Source organism: Hyperolius riggenbachi, chromosome 4 (assembly GCF_040937935.1).
Source record: "Hyperolius riggenbachi isolate aHypRig1 chromosome 4, aHypRig1.pri, whole genome shotgun sequence".
Lineage (NCBI taxonomy): Eukaryota > Metazoa > Chordata > Amphibia > Anura > Hyperoliidae > Hyperolius > Hyperolius riggenbachi.
Genome location: NC_090649.1, coordinates 176,292,985 through 176,318,215, shown reverse-complemented (window position 1 = coordinate 176,318,215; position 25,231 = coordinate 176,292,985). Strand labels below are relative to the sequence as shown.

The 25,231-nt window shown below is 45.4% G+C and overlaps 1 protein-coding gene across 17 annotated transcripts in view; it reads left to right on the top strand.

The window, feature by feature from the left end:
* TNIK (TRAF2 and NCK interacting kinase) overlaps nt 1-25,231 on the top strand; it is a 458,011-nt gene that overhangs the window by 208,458 nt on the left and 224,322 nt on the right. For 16 of the 17 annotated variants that reach the window (XM_068281022.1, XM_068281018.1, XM_068281020.1 and 13 more), the window contains exon 3: nt 7,224-7,280. In XM_068281022.1, the coding sequence (XP_068137123.1) occupies nt 7,224-7,280 (57 nt within the window). Of the gene's footprint in view, nt 1-5,148; nt 5,256-7,223; nt 7,281-25,231 lie in introns of those variants that run through there. The other variant, XM_068281024.1, reaches the window with a different exon arrangement.

Sequence of the window (25,231 nt, the reverse complement as noted above, 5' to 3'; positions counted from 1 at the left end):
TAATGAACAACTGAAGTGAGAAGAATATGGAGGGGGCCATATTTATTTCCTTTTAAACAATACCAGTTGCCTGGCTGTCCTGCTGATCTATTTGACTGTGGTATTATCTGAATCACACCAGAAACAAGCATGCAGCATGCTGTGAGATCTGACAATAATGTCAGAAACACCTGATCTGCTGCATGCTTGTTCAGGGTCTATGGCTAAAAGTATTAGAGGCAGAGGATCAGCAGGATAGCCAGGCAACTGATATTGCTTAAAAGGAAATAAATATGGAAGCCTCCATATCACACCTCTTTTCAGTTGTCCTTTAAATAACAGCTTTTTCTGAATAGAAGTTTTAAACTGGTGAATCTGAGTTTTTTCCCCCACATCTCACAAATGTACTACGTCTGTGCATAGAACTCTCAGTAATGAACATTCCGCACTGATTGCCTGGCAAGACTACAGATGTCACCGCCTGTGATAAATTTCAAAATGTAAACCCGGTTGAGGAAACATTTTTACAATGGGCAAACAGACTGAATATTCTATAACTGAATATTGTAAAAATAAGCAATTGTATTCATTATGTTATTTTCTTTACAGTTGCTCTTTGAGCTCCTCTTGTGTTGTGTGACCTATCCATGAAATTCTGAAATCCTCCACATTTGTCTGCTGCAGAATGACACTAAGCATCTGGCATATCACAGTATTAAAGAAGGCTTTTTGTGAAATGATGTAAATTCCTTTCACATGTAGTCACAAAGTTTGGCTGGAATTGTGGAATAACAACCAGGCCATCCGCCTGTCAGTGTCAGCTGCAGCATGCAGGGATCATTAGAGTTTGAAAATACTTTTTCTTCCTGATTCTTCATATTTCATAACTCAGTGGTGTGTTGTTCATCTAAATGATTGTTTAACGTAAGACGAATTTCAAGCCCTGTACTGGCCCATCCACATTCTAGCACTTTTCCTGCAAGCCTATCAACGTCTAATGGATGAGTGAATGTGTTACGGTACAGACAGCCCAGGTATTTCCTCTTCTTGCATGAGTAATCCGTTCCACAAAGCAGGAGGTCAGTAGTTCATTATGTACACCAATGCAGTTACTTGCAGCAACATGTTGACTGTCAGTTTTAGGGACTGAATAATTGTGGGTAAACCGTTAGTTATAAACCATTGTATTAAGGTAAAACGTTTCAAATAACCTAGCTAAAAGAACTGGTTATCCTCACCAATTATTCACTGGTATTTATCAGAGTATCTCAAGCACTCCTTGACACATATCAGTAGTACACTGTATTCACTCATTTCCAAACATTCCCAATTGCTTTTTTTTAGCTACTTTTTCAGTTTAGTTCATACTTGATCATTATCTTCAACACACTCTTTGTCTTTCGCTCCCACTCCTCTCTCCACCTCATCCCCCCAAACCGATCAGGAGTACTTCCTAATAGAAGTAAACCACAAAGCCATGCTTCTCACACTAGTACAAGCCAAATTGAAGTAAGACTGGTGCAAAGGTGTCGTACCTCTGAGAGACCAATCAGAATCCCTGATTTTTTTTTTTTATCTGTTCCACTTTTGCTCCTGTTTTGCACCGATTTTTATTGCACTGGATTTGATAAATAAGCCCCACTGGGGACCAAGGCCTGTTGTGCTAATTTCCACAATGCATACTGTATAGTGTGCAATATGCAAGGTTATCAGAAGTGCATAGACTGCACCGTATAATGTTTTCTCTTATTGTAGACAGATTCAGAATCATTTATTTCGCCAAGTACAAATCAGGGGTTTTATTGGTTTTAGCTCATACAAGTTCTGGGAGGATGGGGGGGGGCATCACCCAAGGCTGAGACACAAAGTGCGCCCCTCCATCCCTACCACTCCAATTGTCACACACTGATTGCTACTAGAGTAAGAGGCGCCCCAGGGCCCCCAACACCTTAATCTCTAGTTATCTGGCTTGCAGTAACTGCCATGTATCCCCTTTTCTTATTTCTCTCTGCTTAAAACACAATAGGGGAATGATAGCGGAGTGAGTTTTGTGCCCCCACCTCCACTGTACCCTGAGGCTGGAGCCTCTCTCGCCTCTGCCTCGGCCCGGCCCTGGAAGGGGGGGGGTAATGTCAAAAAGTCAAGAGCCGAGGCTGCCATACTACGACGCAACCAGTCACACTTGGCAATCATCTGTCATCCCTAAGTAGACACGGTTGGGTGGGAGGCATAGATTCAGCAGTGATGAGTTCTTCATGGCTGATGCTGCAAAGGATCCTGATTACTGTCATCTGGCAGTGCTGGCCAAGGTGTTCCAGTTCAGAAGGTGCAGTAGTGTTCATTTCTGTGGTGGGTCCTGACTCCTGGGCAGCATTCGACAGAGCTGGTCAAGATAATCCGGCTGTCACAGAAGCATCCGGCTGTGGTGGACCTTACTTCCAGTTTAGTGGCTGGCATCATTGAGGGGCTGATCCAAAGGTGTCCCTGCTGCGGTGGAGCAGCAAGAGCCGATGGACGGATGGATTGATGGATGGAAGGAGCCGGCATCCAGTGAGGCCAAAGGTTTCCTGATCAGTGCGGTGTCCTACCTTAGTGAAGCCCTGATCTCCTGGGTAGCAGTGGTGGCCTCCACACAGCCTGTACCTGCACAGAAAACGGAACCCAGGCAGCAGGAAGGTGGAAAAACTCAAGGTTCCGAACCCCCCTCGACCCGCACCAGCGTCCCAGGCTACACCGGACCACACTGCACACCTTCAGGGGGGAAAACAAGGGGAATTTGTAGGGAAAAGGGAATAAAAACAAGAAAAAGCCAGAATTCTGTGGCCATGGCTGCCAATTAAGGCACCAACTTTCTGAATGGCAGTATTGGCTGCGTAGCTGTGCACACTGTAGCACACATAGAAATCCTGCATGGATTTTGTCAGAATGCAGGGCTGTCCCTCTCAGTGTCAGTGAATGGGGATCAGTGCCACAATGTAGGTCAATACATATGCTTGTGTTGTGATAGAACCCATCCATATAATTTCCATCTCAAAGGTGTGAATAACTCTTTCTTTCCCTTCTTCTTTTTGTCTCCGCACTCCCCTCCTCTGTCCCCCCCCCCCCCTTCCTGCTGTGATAGAAATCAGTGGTGTGGTGCTGTACAGGGGAGTGAAATAATTAAGCAGCATTTACTTCTGCTTTATAAATAGGTCCTTTTGTTTCTTGTTTCTAAATGCAGCAACTTCTGTGCCTTTCTGTTTGCCAGTGTGGCAGATGACATTGTACTAGGTTATGTTGTTAATTGGGGCATAAGGAATGTAAAATGAAAATTGCAGAATATTGCTTTTTTTTCCTTTCCATGAGCATATGTAATGTTGTATTTAATTTAGCGTAAAAACGTTTTAAAAACGTAGCATAGAAATGATAACCACATTGTATATTAGTATGGCACAGGAGCAGTTCCTGTATTATCCATATTGTATAATAGTCAAATACTTGCTTTGATTTAATCCTTCTACCTAATTTTAAGAGCAAAAGTCTTGTTTTATTTTAAAAACTACTTTTGTTTACAACTTTTTCTTATACATTTCTATCATGTATTTCAAACAAAGTTCTGTGAAATCCATACAAAATGTGCCTGAACTTGGTTATGGCTAGTTTCACAGTAATGCTTTGCGGCAAAATGGGCACTTTGTAATTCGCAATGCACCACTTATGTGGTGTACATATTGCGGTGGGTGCGTTGCGGTATAACGGTGTGCATTACCACAAAACACACTTGTTAACAGTTACAGAGAAGCATACTTTTCTTTGACTGTATGCATCACTGTATGTGACGCAACATGTGGATAACCTGCAGCCCTGCTTTCTCGTTTCGTTGCGGTCCTGCTGTTACTGGGAATGCAACACTATGCCCACTGTGAACCTAGCCTTATTCTAAGAAATGGAAGTCATGAGATTTAGGGTGCATACCCATCCAATTATGATTAGCCAATTTCCATGTAGTATAAGAGCTGTACACAATCTGTTCAGAGTATTCAAAATCTGTTGGCCCCCATACTACATAGAAGTGGTCAAATTGGGCAATCAAAATGTGTAAGCAAGGCCTCGTTTCCACTTGTGCATTGCTGATTGCATTTTTAGCAACACTCAATAATGTGATCCGCAAGGCTATCAGAAGTGCAAGAAAATTAGAAAAAAGCGAGGCACTACTTACCATAAAAGGCCCTTTATTGCATCATGGGTATGAACTGTGGCACATGTGGTGGGGGTAACAGACAAGCCTGATGGCTATTTTGCGCTATCAGCTTCATCAGAGGCTGATCAGAAGGTCATCGGAAGTGCATAGACAGCGCTGATGTTTCCAACCAGATGTTGCAATTCACTGCAGAATCTCAGCACATGGTTGCATGCATCTTTGCGCAATGCAGTGCAATTCCATTCTTTTTAACTGAAGCGGATCACAACAGCATTAGGTAAAATCACGTATTAAAGCAGTGCCGTGAGTTGCAGCCACCATCAGCATTGCACACAGCGCAGAAGTGGAGATGAGGCCTTCGGAGGGATCCTTCAATTTTCTGTCCTGAAGTTCAGCTTTAGTTGCGGTTTTCTTTATTGGAGTATTTACTTTATTATTTACTATAATTTTTTGCTGTTTTAGAGAAGCGTGGAATTTTCCCTTATTTTTCGCATTGCTTCCAGCTATTCCTATAGCTGGTGTATATGTTGCAGGCAAAGTACGAAATCAGGCATTCTATAGAATGCCTGAAGCGATTAGGCAAAGTACGAAATGTCTGTTTCATTACGTACTTTGCCTAGGCATTCTATAGAATGCCTGAAGTCATTCAGGCAAAGTGTAGAATACCCGGTTCTCTATAGAATGCCTGCTTTTTTTCCCCCCACACTTTGACTGTAACAGCTGCATACCTTTGCTGTCAGTGAGGCTATTGATGATGATGATGGGTGCATGCATGCTGATATTTCACTGTTTGTGGAAAGTGCTGCTGTAAAGAAGGAGCCTTCAGGTGCTGCCACCAGGGGGAGCCCATGAAAAGCGGAAAGAGAAGATAAAAAGCTGGACATGTGCAGGGGGAAAAAATGGCAGTTGGGTTTTGGCAGTTGAAGGCTAGTGAGGGCAGAGGAGCCTGAAAAGCCCATGATTCAGCAAAAAAAAAAAATAAAAAAAAATAAGTTTAGCGTCATGATACAATGCTCTACTTGGCAGCAAGAAATAATCAGCATACATTTTTGTGAGAAAATAGAGGCAGAGAGACTAAAGAAGAGACCAGCCATTGGTGAGACTAACAAAGCAAAGCAGAGGCACAGACAAGAGAGCACTACTGAAACAAAACTAAAGGAAGAGAAAGAGAGCTGCAGACATAACAGGAGAGGAGAGACACCACTCACATCTACAGGCTGTCGGTTGTACATTCACTGTATATGTTACAGGCAAAGAACAAAATTCAGACATTCTATAGAATGCCTAGGCAAAGTAGCAAAAACAGACATTTCGTACTTATGGTGGCCACTAATGATCCAATTTTTTCATCCAATCTTACCATTTCTATCTAATATAAGGGACTGCCTATAGTATCCAATTCATATATTCCATGAGTTTACTCTTCTACTACATAGATTTGGTAAGATTGGATGAAAGAGATTGGATCATTAGTGGCCACCCTTAAGGTGGCCACACACCATACAATTTTTTTAAATATCTGTTCAATTTAAGAATTGCAATCAATTTTTCTGACTGATTGTAACATTTCAAAAATATGACCAATGTACCACACACACATGTTCAATTTTTTCCCCAATCATGATAAAAATGATTGGAAACTCTGAGAAAATTGCTAGGGTGTGTATATTAACAAATTGGCAATCTACCACACACCATACAATCTTTAGGAAGATTGAAGAAAAATATCAGGCATTCTGGATCGATAAAAATTGAAGAAAACTGGAAATCCGATCAGATTTTTGAGTCGAATGAAAAAAAAGCTTTCGATTTTTTCGGTAGATCCGATCGTTTTTATCGAATTGCTGTAAAATCGGATCATTTTATTGTATGGTGTGTGACCACAATGTTTTAAATATCTGTGCAATTTAAGAATCGCAATCAATTTTTCTGACTGATTGTAACATTTCAAAAATATGACCAATGTACCACACACCTATGTTCAATTTTTTCCTCAATTATGGTAAAAATGATTGGAAACTCAGAGAAAATTGCTAGGGTACGTATATTAATAAATTAACAATCCAACACACACCATCCAATCTCTAGTAGAAATTGAAGAGAAATATCTGGCATTCCGGATCAATTTAAATCGAAAAAAACTGGAAATCCGATCGGATTTTTCAGTCGAATGAAAAAAAACTTTTGATTTTTTCGAGAGATACGATCGTTTTTATCGAATTACTGTAAAATCGGATCATTTTATTGTATCGTGTGTGGCCACCTTTAGCCTAAAATGGTCGGGCATTCTATAGAATTTCGTACTTTGCCTGTAACATATACAAGACACACCACAGTTTTTCATATAGGGTAACTGCAAACTGGGTTACACATAAGCAGCAGTTAATTAAATCTAGCTGTTTTGGACTTTGGGGGAGGGGGAGGAAGCAAAGCCCCTGGATGTATCTAATTGATACCATGATCCGCATACGACATCACGCTGGCTAACTGCTGGGAGCAATACGGATTGTTCTTCTCTTGTAACTTCCTAGCAGTATGATAATTCCATAGCAAGGCTTCTAGCTGCATCTGTAGAACGGTTTGCGCCCTGTGAAAATGTCTCCCTGTGAGATTCATTTGGCAACATTTCTGCAAGGTGAACAAGCAGATTTTACATGATTGTTTTGTGTCGAGGGAACAGTTTGTCTTTTAGGTTTCCATGGTAAACTTTAGGGGGAACTGGAATCTTTACATTCTTACAGTTTGGTTGAAGTGGCAGTCATTGACACTAGAGAAGTGACCCGAATGATGCTTAGTCATGTAGAAACCTGTGGCTGGCTCACCAATGTATACAAGGTCCTGCACTCAATTCCCTTTGTGTCAAAATGTCAACAAATCTGCTTATGTTATACAATGTAGCAAGGACTAATCCATCAAAATAGCAATGATAAGGCTGCCAGTTATACAGAGCTCAGATACATGTGGTGATTCAAGAAGGGAATAAGCTGCTTGCGTTTATGAGTAATGAGTCATCTTTCATGCAGTTGAATTTTATGTAACTATGTATTTTTTTTCTCTTTAATAGGGACGTCATGTTAAAACAGGGCAGCTGGCAGCTATCAAGGTCATGGATGTCACAGGGGTATGTATATTTTTTCCTTGCATTAAATGCCATAATTGATCACATTTTATACTCCTAGAATATACTATAGTTGTTTATGTTTAATGCAAGTGTTCCATTTTTTTTTTACCTTTTGATTTGTCTGCCCCGAGGACATTTTAACACTTTACGGCCTGGGACCCACTAGAGCGTTTTTTGAGGATTTAGGGATCGCTTTCAATTGCTAGCGATTTCCCTAAATGCTCTGCCAATGTAAATGGATGGGACAGATTCCACCAGAGCAGGGGAAGCAAGGGAGCCAGATGTGGCTCTTTTAATGCCTACATCCGGCTCACATACAAATCAGTAGAGGTTGATGCACTAAGCTACGATGCTCAAGTAGCGGAGCTTAGTGTGGCAGCGCAAATACAATTTTCAAAGTAGGTACGCTACTGCTGTAGCATGCACTACTAACTTACTTGTGCTACCCCAAAATGAATGGCTGTTCCAATTGTCCCACCCTGGACCCTGTCAGGTCCAGTGACTTTGTAGCACGAGATCCCCACACTTTGATTGGCCCAATAGACTGTCACTTGACAGGCAGCCTGTTGGGCCAAAGTGTGGGGATCTCATCCTACAAAGTGACTCAACCCCCAAGTCAGCTAGCTAATTGTACAAGCTGTTAGTCGGTATTTCCTGTGTCTTGCTCTCGGGGAAATTGCTGATGTTGCTGAAACCCACGAGAAGCTTAAGACGTGTCTGACACGTCCGCTGCATGGCGGATCAACTGTATGCACATCACCATGGCAACATGGCCCTCTGCTGCACATGCTCACTGTCCCAGTTTGAAACATATTGTATGGCTCTCACAGAATTGCATTTTAAAATATGTGGCGTTTATGGCTCTCTCAGCCAAAATGGTTTCTAAACCCTGCACTAGAGTGATTGTGATTAGGTAAATCGCAATTTCAGGGCATGCAGCATTTTGGGAGTGTTTCCACTCTAATGTGTTGTGTACAAGCATGGAAATCGCATCCAAAATTGCTTGCAAAGGGTTATCACAAATCAATTGCGATAGCGCTTTGTGCTTTCTATTGGGTCCCAGGCCTTTCTCACTATGTTAAGAATGCTCAGGCCCAGAGAAGGTGGTGGTGTTTCTTATGTGCAGTATCTTCCTTGCAGGGTGGAGGAGTGCATTTCTGGTTGCAGGGATATACAGAGATCTTATTCATGGAAGCATTCCTGAGCCCAAGCAGTGATTTCTGCTATTTTGACTGCAGTGCGATTTGGAAGTCTAAAAATCACAGTGATCTTATACTGGCTTTTTGGCCATGTCCCATGCCTCTAACACAGGAGACATGAGTTTGAATCCCAGCTTGTCCTGTTCAGTAAACCAGCACCTATTCAGTAAGGAGTCCTTGGGCTATATTCCCTAACACTGCCAATGCCCACTGAGCGTGCCCTAGTGGCTGGAGTTTAAGTGCTTTGAGTTCACAAGGAGAAAAGTGCATTATAAATGTTATTTGGCTTGTGTGCAGAAATTTCTGTAGATTCTATTAATTATATTATGTACTGAAGATGATGACATTCAGTCTTTGCAATTTTTAGTACAGGGAAACTAAAGTGAAAGCAAAACAAAGGTTTGCCACCTAACAAATTTTTTTAAAAAAAAAAAGTATTTGCGATAATTCAGGTTGGAGTGAGCATTTGATTATCTCCCATGATGCATCACTGCTGTATGTACAAATTATCCTTTGTTGTCCCTGTAAGCTAACCACACCTCCAGAACAGCTGGAATGCAATGATGTATCAGCTTGTTAATTGTACAGAACCGTAATAATCCAACATGCCTACAGACTGTTTCGGATTGGTTGATCTTCATCAGTGCATGCCATGGATTAATGTGGCTTTATGGAGTAGGACTTAAAGCACCTAAAGTTACAGATTACCCAGCAAGCTCATGGTGAACTAGAACTCCTCAGGGTGTAAGGGCCTTCAGAGGACTGAAAAGCCCTCTTACTGAAATGTTATGCAAAACAAATGTTTGTCTTAAAACAGAAGGTATTTGCGATAATTCAGGTTGGAGCAATAATTCAGGCTGGGTGCTTCAAGTCCTATTCCATAGAGCCACAGTAATCCATGCCATGCACTGATGAGGATCAACCAATCCGACACAGTCTGTAGGCATGTTGGAGTATTATGGCTCTGTACAAATAACAAGCTGACACATCATTGCATTCCAGCTGTTCTGGAGGTGTGGTTAGCTTACAGGGACAATAAAGGATAATTTGCATATTCAGCAGTGATGCATCATGGGAGACATCAAATGCTCACTCCAACCTTCTGTTTTAAGAAGGCAAACACTCGTTTTCATAACATTTTAGTAAGAGGGCTTTTTGGTCCTTTGTAGCCCCTTACACACTCCAAGGAGTTCTGGTTTACCATGAGCTTGCTGGGTAGTCTGTAAACCTAAAGTGAAAGCTGTGTGACCACTTTAACTTATCTTGGGTTTCTTCCAGCCCCCGGTAGTCGCCCCAGGCCCTCTCAGTAATTCCACTCTTCTCTTTTCCAGCAGCTAGCCCCTCCGAAACCTGCATGCGTGGCCCTGGGCCGCATGCCTCCTTGATCGCGTTTCTGTGGCCAGGAGCACTCTGCTCTTCTGTTGTTCATAAAAATGGCAACTGTGCAAGCGCCTAATGCTTCTGGCTATAGGCGCGTGATCAAGCATGCTCGCCGGTGGGTCTGCGCATGCGCAGTAGACCCCGACTGGCTGAATCGGACAGCTTTCGGCACGGTACACAGGCTTAATGGAGCGGAGCGATGGCGAGGGGCCAGAAGGTCCACAGGAGGCTCTAAGGTAAGTTACACTTGGCCACATTACTTTCACTTTATGTTCCCTTTAAGAAAGATCAATCTTAAAGAGACTCAGAGCCGCTTTTTTACTTGGGGCTTCCTCCAGCCCCAGAAGCCGCAATCTGCACCGGTAAGCGTCTCAGTGACGCCAGCCTTTTGCGCATGTGTGGACCTTCTGATGTCACTCAGATTGAGCCCGACTGAGCTGCGTACTGAACGGAGGACTGCGGGAGGACAGCGAGTGACATATCCATGCTTAATGGGGCTGGAGGAAGCCCCGGGTAAGTAAAAAACCAGCAGGATGACTCATCTCTGAGTCTCTTTAAATTGTGAAAGTATTATTCTGGCCAATTTTTCCAGTTCCATGTAGTATGAGAGCTTACTTACAAAATCTGTTCATAGTATTAAATCTCTGTAGACTCTCCTACTACATGGAACTGGTAAAATTGGCCGATCATTGGCCAATCAAAATTGGATGTGTGTACCCAGGCTTAAAACTATAGATAATCTGCCCAGGAATTTCCTATATACTATTTAAATACATTTTTCAATCTGAGTCATAACATTTGTAATGTGTACCTGTTAAAGATCAGAAGTTATCATCTGTACATGGTTTAAAACACTCTTTGTAGCCAGCTTGAAAACTCACCTATTCAGATAAATTGGGAAATAATTAAAGAAATAGATTAATTAAATTACAAATTAATTGTCCAAAATGTTACCTTCAGTGAATTATTAACACAGTGTGGGGTTTGGAAAAATAACTTCTGAAACTTCATTAGCTCCCTTTTTTTTATACAATGTCTATCATTCATAAAAGTGATGTCGGTAACTATAATCCGTGCGGGATAATACCGCTGTCGGTATTACATCCTTCTGGGTGGTCATTCATAATAAAGTTGCCTGTTGCGATAAGAGTGCGGAGATATCCCGCTGTAGGCTGTCGTTAGGCTGTCGGTAGGCATGCGGAAACAGGAATAGCTGGCCGAGTCCCTCCGTGCGGTGTTCTCTCTGCTGCTGCTTGGGAGGTCTGTCCCATTCACTTACATGTACTCCGCATGCTTATCGCTACATCCAGGGAAGCGGTAATTCCCGTCCGCATACCGCCTGCGTTAGTTTTTATGAATTGACATTTTGTTACATTTCCGCATAGAATCACCGCTGAATGCGGTGATTTATCGCTCTGCTCGGAAAAGTCAGCTTCGCATGCGGAAACAGCCTTTATGAATACACACTTTGCTCAGTGCTCAGTAAAGTCGGCTGTTTTTAGCATTTCCGCATGCGGGAATGCTTTATGAATGTTAGCCAAAGTGTTTTGAGTGGCGGAAGTGCTATTTAAAATGATGTTTCAAAGCATATTATAGGGAATAGTTAAATAAATTTTTGTAGAATAACAACTATTATTTAGAAAAACCTGAAGATCTAAAAGTGAATTACAGAACAAGTTCAAATTTATGTAGACAAGACAAATAAAAAACATTTATATTGCGCTTTTCTCCTGGCGGACTCAAAGCGCCAGAGCTGCAGCCACCACTAGGATGTGCTCTATAGGCAGTGGCTGTGTTAGGGGGTCTTGCTCAAGGTCTCCTCACAGAATAAGGTGCTGGCTTACCGAACAGGAGGAGCTGAGATTCGAACCCTGGTCACCTGTGTCAGAGGTAGTGTTGGGCGAACAGTGTTCGCCACTGTTCGGGTTCTGCAGAACATCACCCTGTTCGGGTGATGTTCGAGTTCGGCCGAACACCTGACGGTGCTCGGCCAAACCGTTCGGCCACATGGCCGAACTAAGAGCGCATGGCCGAACGTTCCCCGAACGTTCGGCTAGCGCTGTGATTGGCCGAACGGGTCACGTGGTTCGGACCCGAACGCGCTCTGATTGGCCGAACGGTCACGTGGTTCGGGTAAATAAATACCCGAACCACGTCATATCTCCGCCATTTGTCTGTGGGTTTAGCTTTGGGTAGGCAGGCAGGGTAGTTCGCGCTCCAGCCACGCTAGCCAGGGTCCCCCCCAGTCATTGTGTGTCACTGCTGGGAACAGTAGTACACCGCTCGTTCAGCCACACTATATAGCATTCTGTGTACTGTTCTGTGTCTGCTGGGAATAGTGGTACACCGCTCGTTCAGCCACACTATATAGCATTCTGTGTACTGTTCTGTGTCTGCTGGGAACAGTAGTACACCGCTCGTTCAGCCACACTATATAGCATTCTGTGTACTGTTCTGTGTCTGCTGGGAACAGTAGTACACCGCTCGTTCAGCCACACTATATAGCATTCTGTGTACTGTTCTGTGTCTGCTGGGAACAGTAGTACACCGCTCGTTCAGCCACACTATATAGCATTCTGTGTACTGTTCTGTGTCTGCTGGGGATAGTGGTACACCGCTCGTTCAGCCACACTATATAGCATTCTGTGTACTGTTCTGTGTCTGCTGGGAACAGTAGTACACCGCTCTTTCAGCCACACTATATAGCATTCTGTGTACTGTTCTGTGTCTGCTGGGAACAGTAGTACACCGCTCGTTCAGCCACACTATATAGCATTCTGTGTACTGTTCTGTGTCTGCTGGGAACAGTAGTACACCGCTCGTTCAGCCACACTATATAGCATTCTGTGTACTGTTCTGTGTCTGCTGGGAACAGTAGTACACCGCTCGTTCAGCCACACTATATAGCATTCTGTGTACTGTTCTGTGTCTGCTGGGAATAGTGGTACACCGCTCGTTCAGCCACACTATATAGCATTCTGTGTACTGTTCTGTGTCTGCTGGGAATAGTGGTACAACGCTCGTTCAGCCACACTATATAGCATTCTGTGTACTGTTCTGTGTCTGCTGGGAATAGTGGTACACCGCTCGCTCAGCCACACTATATAGCATTCTGTGTACTGTTCTGTGTCTGCTGGGAACAGTAGTACACCGCTCGTTCAGCCACACTATATAGCATTCTGTGTACTGTTCTGTGTCTGCTGGGAACAGTAGTACACCGCTCGTTCAGCCACACTATATAGCATTCTGTGTACTGTTCTGTGTCTGCTGGGAATAGTGGTACACCGCTCGTTCAGCCACACTATATAGCATTCTGTGTACTGTTCTGTGTCTGCTGGGAATAGTGGTACACCGCTCACCCGCCACTGTATAGCATTGTGCTCTGTGTCGCTGCTGGGAATAGTGGTACACCGCTCACCCGTCACTGTATAGCATTGTGCTCTGTGTCGCTGCTGGGAATAGTGGTACTGTATAGCATTTCTGTACTGCCACTGTACTGCTGCCAGTCAGCGTGTACTGTAAGGATAAGTGAAATGAGGAAGAAATCCGGTGAAAGAGGGAGGGGCAAGGGAAGAGGTGTTTCCCCTGACGGTTCACGTACAGGCCACAGGGGAGCACCCAAGAAAACCCACTCAATACCGCCCATGTTGTCCAGGACAACAACCCTCACAAATCCAAAAGAACAGGACCAGATAATTACTTGGATGACCTCTCAAGCGTCCAGCAGTGGGTTAAGCAGCACCAGCACATCACGCACGAGGTCCGAGTCCTCAGCCAGTTACAAGGAGCCAGTGGGCACAAAGCTGACACAACCGGCAGCGACACCACGCACACAACTGCCAGATAACCAGTCCGATGAATTACCTCAGGACACAATGGGGTATTCGCAGGAGCTATTCCCAGCCCAACAAACTTCCACCTTTCAAAGGTCAATGGAGGAACAGCCAGAAATGTTGTGCCTGGATTCACAACCGTTAACTGTGGGAAATGCACCGCGCACTGAAATACAAGGCGAGTCCGAAGAGGACTCGGAAACCCAAATCCCAGAGCAATTTGGGCAGGAGGGGTTGCAATTGCAGGAGGTCGGCCGACAAGATCTGGAAGACGACGTTGGAGTGTGCTGCGCAGAGGTTGTTGTGGGGAGCTCTACTCCACGGCGGCGGCCCACAATGACATATGACGAGTTTGAGGAGATGGAAGAGGAGGGTATGGACAATGTGGACAGAGACCCAGATTTTGTTTGTGAACGAGAACATCGCCGTCGTAGCAGCAGCACAGATGAGTCTGTTGAAGAACCCACTGCTGCACGAGCTCGCCTTGTGCCACAAGGTAGGCGGCGCGCAATTTCAGGCACCACAAGCGTGGAAGTTCAAGTGAGAGGCAAAAGAGGAGCAAACAGAAATCGCCAGCAAGGAGGCAGGTGCTCCAAAGTCTGGGCTTTCTTTGAAGACTGCACTGAGGATGTTACCATGGCGATTTGCAAGGTGTGCAAGACCCGCCTGAGCAGGGGGAAAAGTATTAACAACCTCTCCACCACCAGCATGAGCCGTCACATGCTATCCAAACATCCCACTCTTTGGGCAAACGCGTCAGGACAGGGTACCAGAAACAACACTGCCTCCCTTGGGTTCACCAGACCCGCCTCAGCAGCAGCAGTAGCCCAGCCATTGCGTGGTTCACAACATTCACAAACATCAGACGACGCTGACACTGTCACTTTCCGGAGTAGTGCTCTTGAGGTCTCCCAGTGTTCTTCAAACACAACAACCAACAGCCCTTCCGTGTGCAGCGCTACGGTTCAGTTGTCTGTGTCGGAGATGTTTGAGCGCAAGAGGAAATTGCCAGCAAATGACCCCCGGGCCGTGGCAGTAACAGCCAGCATAGCCAAGCTTCTGGCCTGCGAAATGCTGCCATATCGATTGGTGGAGACAAACAGCTTCAAGGGCATGATGTCAGTGGCCATCCCACGTTACGTGGTTCCCAGCCGCTACCACTTTGCACGCTCTGCAGTGCCTGAGTTGCATGAGCACGTGGTCAGCAAAATAACCCGAAGCTTGAAGAATGCCGTTGCCTGCAAGGTTCACCTCACCACTGACACCTGGACGAGTGCGTTCGGCCAGGGTCGATACATCTCCCTTACCGCGCACTGGGTGAACCTTGTGGAGCCTGGCAGCGATTCCTCACCTGCTACGGCACGGGTGTTGCCCACGCCACAAACAGCTGCACCGCCGTCCCTCCCACTGGATAACAGCAGCACCTACCTCTCTGACTCCTTCTCCTCCAACGCATCTCAAAGCTGTACCTCATCCGGAAACGCTAACCCAGCAGCAGTAGGATCGTGGAAGCAGTGCAGCACAGCTGTTGGCATGCGTCAGCAAGCGTTGCTGAAGCTAATCTGCCTTGGGGATAAGCAGCACACAGGGGAGGAAATTTGGAAGGGAATAAAGGAACAGACGGATTTGTGGCTGGCACCGCTGGACCTGAAACCGGGCATGGTTGTGTGTGATAATGGGAGTAATCTCATTCGCGCTTTAAGGTTGGCTAAGCTGACACACATCCCTTGCCTGGCGCACGTGATGAACCTAGTAGTTCAGCGGTTCCTGAGGACATACCCAGGCGTGGCCGATCTTCTGTTGAAGGTGCGTCGAGTGGCCAAACATTGTAGAACTTCCAGTACTGCTTCGGGGGCACTCGCCAAGATGCAGGAGCGCTTCAATCTCCCCCACCATCGCTTGCTGTGTGATGTCCCTACGCGCTGGAATTCTACGCTGCACATGCTAGCCCGCTTTTGCGAGCAGAAGAGTGCAGTGGTCCAGTACATGACGGCGCAGTACCGAGGCGCATCCGGCCAGCTGCCAAGCTTCTGTGGATCCGATTGGGCCAACATGTTGGACCTCTGCCAAGTCCTCCAAAATTTTGAGCAATCCACGTTGCTTGTGAGCAGTGACAACTCTTCAGTCAGCATTACCATACCACTGCTGTGTTTACTGAAGAGGTCGATGTTAAAAATCAAGGAAACAGCTGTCATGATGCAACTGGGGGAATCTGAAGGAGAAAACGATCAGCGTGATGGTACCAACATCAGGCCATCCGCCTCAGGGAACGCTGGCCCCAGCAGCTATGACGAAGAAGAGGAGGAGGAACAGCTGGAGTTGGAGCAGGAATTTCATGCCACCACTGACGAGGGCCAGAGCGGTGCACGTTGGACTTCCACAATTCAACGCGAATGGTCAGCAGAAGCAGACCAGGAGGAAGGTGACGACTATGATGCATCACAACAACTATCACAACGCTCACAAGAGGATGATGAGGATTCTGGTAGGACTCTGGCACACATGGCTCAATTCATGCTAGACTGCATTGAACGTGACCCACGCATTGTGCGCATTCTGGACAACACCAATTACTGGGTTTATACCCTTCTGGATCCACGGTACAAACACAATGTTCCAAAACTGCTTGAAGAAAGAGTCAGACAGGTCAAAATGGAAGAATACCAGCAGGCCCTTGTGGAGACTTTAGAGAGGAGATTGACATCCTCCCCCTCCTCTAGCCAGTTGTACGCAGACAGACTGACTTCCGCAAACCCAGGACGACCAGGAGGGCAGCAAACAACGCAAGCCGCAGCTAGTACCCAAAAGGGAATGGTATCGGCAGTGTCCTTGGAGTGGGAAAATTTTCTGACACCCATGCAGCAGCAGCCCACAGAACAGCAAGCGTGCAGATCCACCTCCAACACCGATCGCCTGGAGAAGATGGTCAAGGACTACATGTCAGATGACGTAGCTGTGTCTAACAATCCATCTGCACCCTTCAACTATTGGGTATCGAAGCTAGACACCTGGCACGAACTGGCAATGTACGCAATAGAGGTGCTGGCTTGCCCGGCAGCCAGCGTTATGTCGGAACGCTGTTTCAGTGCTGCCGGAGGCATCGTCACAGATCGGCGTATCCGCCTCTCCACAGAAAATGCAGACCGTCTGACTCAAATTAAAATGAATCAATCCTGGATTGGAAACGACTACGCAACACTCCAGGACCCCAACCAAGTAACATGACCAATGAACATCTGGGATGGTTTAGCGTTTCCGGTCCCTGTTTATTGAACCTCTCATCTGTATTACACTTATGACTGCATGGCGGCAAAAAGCATTGCTATATCCGCACGCTTTTTGTCCTCATGCAAGGCCTGTGTTGTTGTGTCTCAAAAAGCTTGGCCTTCTCCTCCTGCGCCTGCTCCTAGTCCTGTTCCATCACGTCTGCTGCTGCTGGGTTAGCATTTCCAGTCCCTGTTTATTGAACCTCTCATCTGTATTACATTTATGACTGCATGGCGGCAAAAAGCATTGCTATATCCGCACGCTTTTTGTCCTCATGCAAGGCCTGGGTTGCGTCTCAAAAAGCGTGGCCTTCTCCTCCTGCGCCTGCTCCTGTTCCATCACGTCTGCTGCTGCTGCTGGGTTAGCGTTGCCGCTCCCTGTTTATGGAACCTCTTATCTTTATTACATTTATGACTGCATGGCGGTACAAAGCATGCTATCCGCACGCTTCTTGCCCTCATGCAAGGCCTGGGTTGTTGTGTCTCACAAAGCGTGGCCTTCTCCTCCTGCACCTGCTCCTGTTCCATCACGTCTGCTGCTGCTGCTGCTGCTGCTGGGTTAGCGTTGCCGGTCCCTGTTTATGGAACCTCTTATCTTTATTACATTTATGACTGCATGGCGGTACAAAGCATGCTATCCGCACGCTTCTTGCCCTCATGCAAGGCCGGGGTTGTTGTGTCTCACAAAGCGTGGCCTTCTCCTCCTGCGCCTCCTCCTGTTCCATCACGTGTGCTGCTGCTGGGTTAGCGTTACCGGTCCCTTTTCCTGGAACCTCTTATATGTATTACATTTATGACTGCATGCCGACAAAAAACATGTTACCTGTGCAAAGAAAACAGACATTTCCCGCATTTAAAAGACAGTTTTCCCTTTGAAACTTTAAAATCGATTTTCTCAAAAACTATAAGCTCTTTTTGCAAATTTTTTTTTTCCTCTTGTACCCACTCCCAAGGTGCACATACCCTGTAAATTTGGGGTATGTAGCATGTAAGGAGGCTTTACAAACCACAAAAGTTCGGGTCCCCATTGACTTCCATTATGTTCGGAGTTCGGGTCGAACACCCGAACATCGCGGCCATGTTCGGCCTGTTCGGCCCGAACCCGAACATCTAGATGTTCGCCCAACACTAGTCAGAGGCAGAGCCCTTAATAACATAAAAATGCTGAACTAGAAAAGCGGACTTGAGTAATGAATTTCAGTGCTTACGTTTTTAGTTACCAATATGTGTAAAAGTAGGTTTCCAAAGAAGCTGAGTCACTGTGTAAAATCTATATTAAAGCAGAATGTCATAATTTGCAAATCATTTTAGCCCTGTGTTGAAATGAAAATAGTGAAAAGCATCATAATAAATCTTAAACCGTACTGTATTTACTCAACTAACTATAAGTCTAGAAATGCAGTTTTGACTCACTAAATAACAGTATAAGCAAGAAGTTTTGAATCAGGATGATACCATTTATAGGCTAACTTGAAAGTATATATTTTCAAATTAGCCTATAAATGGTATCATCCTGATTCAAAACTTCTTGCTTATACTGTTATTTAGTGAGTACGCTTTCTGCCCCTGGGCCTTCGTCAGACTGAATCCTGTATGCTTATAATAGTCTGATGAAGGCCCAGGGCCGAAAGCTTACTCTTTTATATATACTTTTAAGTAAGCCAATAAATGGTATCATCCTGATTTAAAACTTCTTGCGTTTTACTGAAGGCTAACACCGTACAATATTCCACTGCTACTTAAATAACAGTATAGGGTCGACTTGAGTACATGGATCTGCCCTAAATTTCTGACTCTTAGCTGACGGGTTGGAAGATGCACCGCTCTCTCAACCTTTGCATGCTTTATAACCCTCTTCCCACCGTCACTTTTTGCTTGGAAAAGCAATCCTTTGTATAGATTACTTCTGATATGTGAAGGTTTTACAAACATCCGTTACCAACCAAGGGCTTGAAAAAGCAAGTTTTTGCTTTCCATTTCATTTTAGTAAGGAGGCTTTTAGGAACATTGTAGCCCCTTTTCACAACCCAACGAGTTCTGGTTCACCATGAGCTTGCTGGTTAGTCTGTACAACCAATGCCTGTAACACTGAACACACTGAGTAACGTGTGCTGTTAGGGACATTCCCATTTGCACTCATTTTCCCAGTGGTAAGTGACACTTTTTTTGGCATATCCTTTATCAAAAAGCACAGACCTGAAAATCCTGGCCACAACAATTAACAAGACAGCCTGTTGGGCCAACCAGAGTGCGGAGATCAGGTCCTTTAATGTGACTGGACCCGCTGGTGCTCAGGGCCAGAGGAGTGGAGCCGATGTTAATTACTAGCGTTCGCTATGCTGCAATTTAGCAGCATAGTGTGCGCAGAGTGCCCGCTCCCCGATTACGCATGCACGCGTAGCATGCAGGGACAATAAATGAAGGCCCTCTGGTTCACTAACGCACGTAACAGCAGCTGACACACGCTGTTACCCAGCCCTAAGCTTAGTGAATCAAGCCCATAGAATGCAGTTTGAAACTGGGCCAATTAGATGCAGTTTCTGGCAATATGGATGTACTGTTCCAAGCTTCATACAAGCTGCAATACAATCACATAGTTTTAAGCAAATTGTGACTTTTTCTTTTATTATCTGTATTATTATTATTTTAACATTTGTATTCCTGTCGATTAGACAGAGTAACAGATATGTTTTAATAATGATTGTTACTTCCCTTAACCCCTTAAAATTTGCTTTTAATTATGTTTGTGTGGAATCTACATATAGAGGGGGGATTACACTTGTTAAACTGTTTATCTTTTTGACTTATAATGAAGATTCAACTCGGAAAAGAAGCAAAGATGGGAAAGAAGAAATTACTGCATGGGCTTAAAGAGAGTCTGAAGCGTCCCTAAATCACTGTTTTCATTTCACAATACTGTTAGGCATGATTGCCCTACCTGAAATGCCGCATCCCCGAGGCTGCAGTCTGAACCACTTCCCGACCGCCGTATATACAATTGGCGGCCGGGAAGTGCACCCCGCAAGGACCGCCGTATAGACAAATGGCGGCGGTCCTTGTAGGGGCATGGGCGGAGCGATCACGTCATCCGTGACGCGATCCTCCGCCTCCGCCTGGCGCCGCTCACCCGCCGCAACATCCCGCCGGCCATACGGAAGCGCCGGCGGGATGTTAACCCGACGATCGCCGCATACAAAGTGTATAATACACTTTGTAATGTTTACAAAGTGTATTATACAGGCTGCCTCCTGCCCTGGTGGTCCCAGTGTCCGAGGGACCACCAGGGCAGGCTGCAGCCACGCTAGTCTGCACCAAGCACACTGATTTCCCCCCCCCCCTGCCCCAGATCGCCCACAGCACCCATCAGACCCCCCCCTGCCCACCCCCCAGACCCCTGTTTGCACCCAATCACCCCCCTAATCACCCATCAATCACTCCCTGTCACTATCTGTCAACGCTATTTTCTTTTTATCCCCCCCTGCCCCCTGCTCCCTCCTGATCACCCCCCCCACCCCTCAGATTCTCCCCAGACCCCCCCCCCCCCCGACCCCCCCCCCCCCATGTACTGTATGCATCTATCCCCCCTGATTACCTGTCAATCACCCATCAATCACCCCCTGTCACTGCCACCGATCAATCAGCCCCTAACCTGCCCCTTGCGGGCAATCTGATCACCCCCCCACACCAATAGATCACCCGCAGATCCGACATCAGATCACCTCCCAAATCCATTGTTTACATCTATTCTCTCCTCTAAACACCCACTAATTACCCATCAATCACCCATCAATCACCCCCTATCACCACCTGTCACTTTTACCTATCAGATCAGACCCTAATCTGCCCCTTGCGGGCACCCAATCACCCGCCCACACGCTCAGATTGCCCTCTGACCCCCCTTATCAATTCACCAGTGCATTAATTACATCTGTTCTTCCCTGTAATAACCCACTGATCACCTGTCAATCACCTGCCAATCACCTATCACCCATCAATCACCCCCTGTCACTGCCACCCATCAATCAGCCCCTAACCTGCCCCTTGCGGGCAATCTGATCACCCACCCACACCATTAGATCGCCCGCAAAACCGCCGTCAGATTACCTCCCAAATGTATTGTTTACATCTGTTATCTTCTCTAAACACCCACTAATTACCCATCAATCACCCATCAATCACCCCCTATCACCACCTGTCACTGTTACCTATCAGATCAGACCCTAATCTGCCCCTTGCGGGCATCCAATCACCCGCCCACACGCTCAGATTGCATTAATTACATCTGTCCTTCCCTGTAATAATCCACTGATCACCTGTCAATCACCTGCCAATCACCTATCACCCATCAATCACCCCCTGTCACTGCCACCCAACAATCAGCCCCTAACCTGCCCCTTGCGGGCAATCTGATCACCCACCCACACCAATAGATCGCCCGCAGATCCGACATCAGATCACCACCCAAGCGCAGCGTTTACATCTATTCTCTCCTCTAAACACCCACTAATTACCCATCAATCACCCATCAATCACCCCCTATCACCACCTGTCACTGTTACCTATCAGATCAGACCCTAATCTGCCCCTTGCGGGCACCCAATCACCCGCCTACACGCTCAGATTGCCCTCAGACCCCCCCTTATCAATTCGCCAGTGCAATATTTACATCTGTTCTCCCCTGTAATAACCCACTGATTACCTGTCAATCACCTATCAATCACCCATCAATCACCCCCTGTCACTGCCACCCATCAATCACCCCCTGTCACTGCCACCCATCAATCACCCGCTGTCACTGCCACCCATCAATCAGCCCCTAACCTGCCCCTTGCGGGCAATCTGATCACCCACCCACACCAATCGATCGCCCGCAGATCCGACATCAGATCATCTCCCAAGTGCAGTGTTTACATCTGTTCTCTACCCTAAACACCCACTAATTACCCATCAATCACCCCCTGTCACTGCTACCTATCAGATTAGACCCCTATCTGCCCCTAGGGCACTCAATCACCCGCCCACACCCTCAGAATGCCCTCAGACCCCAGCCCTGATCACCTCGCCAGTGCATTGCTTGCATCTATTCCCCCCTTTAATCACACCTTGAGACACCCATCAATCACCTCCTGTCACCCCCTAGCACACGTACCCATCAGATCAGGCCCTAATTTGCCCCGTGTGGGCTCCTGATCACTCGGCCAAACCCTCAGATCCCCCTCAGACCCCCTTCCGATCACCTCCCCAGTGCATTGATTGCATCTATTTTCCCCTCTAACCACCCCCTGAGACACCCATCAATCACCTCCTGTCACCCCCCTAGCACTCCTATCCATCAGATCAGGCCCAATACAACCTGTCATCTAAAAGGCCACCCTGCTTATGACCGGTTCCACAAAATTCGCCCCCTCATAGACCACCTGTCATCAAAATTTGCAGATGCTTATACCCCTGAACAGTCATTTTGAGACATTTGGTTTCCAGACTACTCATGGTTTTGGGCCCGTAAAATGCCAGGGCGGTATAGGAACCCCACAAGTGACCCCATTTTAGAAAAAAAGACACCCCAAAGTATTCTGTTAGGTGTATGATGAGTTAATAGAAGATTTAATTTTTTGTCAAAAGTTAGCGGAAATTGATTTTTATTGTTTTTTTTTTCACAAAGTGTCATTTTTCACTAACTTGTGACAAAAAATAAAATCTTCTATGAACTCGCCATACACCTAACGCAATACCTTGGGGTGTCTTCTTTCTAAAATGGGGTCACTTGTGGGGTTCCTATACTGCCCTGGCATTTTAGGGGCCCTAAACCGCGAGGAGTAGTCTTGAAACCAAATGCCTCAAAATGACCTGTGAATAGGACGTTGGGCCCCTTAGCGCACCTAGGCTGCAAAAAAGTGTCACACGTGGTACCGACGTACTCAGGAAAAGTAGTATAATGTGTTTTGGGGTGTATTTTTACACATACCCATGCTGGGTGGGAGAAATTTCTATGTAAATGGACAATTGTGTGTAAAAAAAATCAAACAATTGTCATTTACAGAGATATTTCTCCCACTTAGCATGGGTATGTGTAAAAATACACCCCAAAACGCATTATACTACTTCTCCTGAGTACGGCGGTACCACATGTGTGGCACTTTTTTACACCCTAAGTACGCTAAGGGGCCCAAAGTCCAATGAGTACCTTTAGGATTTCACAGGTCATTTTGCGACATTTGGTTTCAAGACTACTCCTCACGGTTTAGGGCCCCTAAAATGCCAGGGCAGTATAGGAACCCCACAAATGACCCCATTCTAGAAAGAAGACACCCAAAGGTATTCCGTACGGAGTATGGTGAGTTCATAGAAGATTTTTTTTTTTGTCACAAGTTAGCGGAAAATGACACTTTGTGAAAAAAAGCAATTAAAATCAATTTCCGCTAACTTGTGACAAAAAAATAAAAACTTCTATGAACTCACCATACTCCTAACGGAATACCTTGGGGTGTCTTCTTTCTAAAATGGGGTCATTAGTGGGGTTCCTATACTGCCCTGGCATTTTAGGGGCCCTAAACCGTGAGGAGTAGTCTTGAAACAAAAATGACCTGTGAAATCCTAAAGGTACTCATTGGACTTTGGGCCCCTTAGTGCAGTTAGGGTGCAAAAAAGTGCCACACATGTGGTATCGCCGTACTCGGGAGAAGTAGTATAATGTGTTTTGGGGTGTATTTTTACACATACCCATGCTGGGTGGGAGAAATACCTCTGTAAATGACAATCTTTTGATTTTTTTACACACAATTGTCCATTTACAGAGGTATTTCTCCCACCCAGCATGGGTATGTGTAAAAATACACCCCAAAACACATTGTACTACTTCTCCCGAGTCTGGCGATACCACATGTGTGGCACTTTTTTGCACCCTAACTGTGCTAAAGGGTCCAAAGTCCAATGAGTACCTTTAGGATTTCACAGGTCATTTTGAGAAAGTTCGTTTCAAGACTACTCCTCACGGTTTAGGGCCCCTAAAATGCCAGGGCAGTATAGGAACCCCACAAATGACCCCATTTTAGAAAGAAGACACCCCAAGGTATTCCGTTAGTAGTATAGCGAGTTCATAGATTTTATTTTTTGTCACATGTTAGCGGAAATTGATTTTAATTGTGTTTTTTCACAAAGTGTCATTTTCCGCTAACTTGTGACAAAAAATAAAATCTTCTATGAACTCACCATACTCCTAACGGAATACCTTGGGGTGTCTTCTTTCTAAAATGGGGTCATTTGTGGGGTTCCTATACTGCCCTGGCATTTTAGGGGCCCTAAACCGTGAGGAGTAGTCTTGAAACGAAATTTCTCAAAATGACCTGTGAAATCCTAAAGGTACTCATTGGACTTTGGGCCCTTTAGTGCAGTTAGGGTGCAAAAAAGTGCCACACATGTGGTATCGCCGTACTCAGGAGAAGTAGTATAATGTGTTTTGGGGTGTATTTTTACACATACCTATGCTGAGTGGGAGAAAGATCTCTGTAAATGGACAATTGTGTGTAAAAAAAAATTAAAAAATTGTCATTTACAGAGATATTTCGCCCACCCGGCATGGGTATGTGTAAAAATACACCCCAAAACACATTATACTACTTCTCCTGAGTATGGCAATACCACATGTGTGGCACTTTTTTGCAGCCTAACTGCGCTAAGGGGTCCAAAGTCCAATGAGCACCTTTAGGCTTTACAGGGGTGCTTACAATTTAGCACCCCCCAAAATGTCAGGACAGTAAACACACCCCACAAATGACCCATTTTGGAAAGTAGACCCTTCAAGGTATTCAGAGAGGGGCATGGTGAGTCCGTGGCAGATTTCATTTTTTTTTTTTGTCGCAAGTTAGAAGAAATGGAAACTTTTTTTTTTTGTCACAAAGTGTCATTTTCCGCTTACTTGTGACAAAAAATATCTTCTATGAACTCATTATGCCTCTCAGTGAATACTTCGGGATGTCTTCTTTCCAAAATGGGGTCATTTGGGGGGTATTTATACTATCCTGGGATTCTAGCCCCTCATGAAACATGACAGGGGGTCAGAAAAGTCATAGATGCTTGAAAATGGGAAAATTCACTTTTTGCACCATAGTTTGTAAAGGCTATAACTTTTACCCAAACCAATAAATATACACTGAATGGGTTTTTTTTAATCCAAAACATGTTTGTCCACATTTTTCGCGCTGCATGTATACAGAAATTTTACTTTATTTAAAAATGTCAGCACAGAAAGTTAAAAAAAATCATTTTTTTGCCAA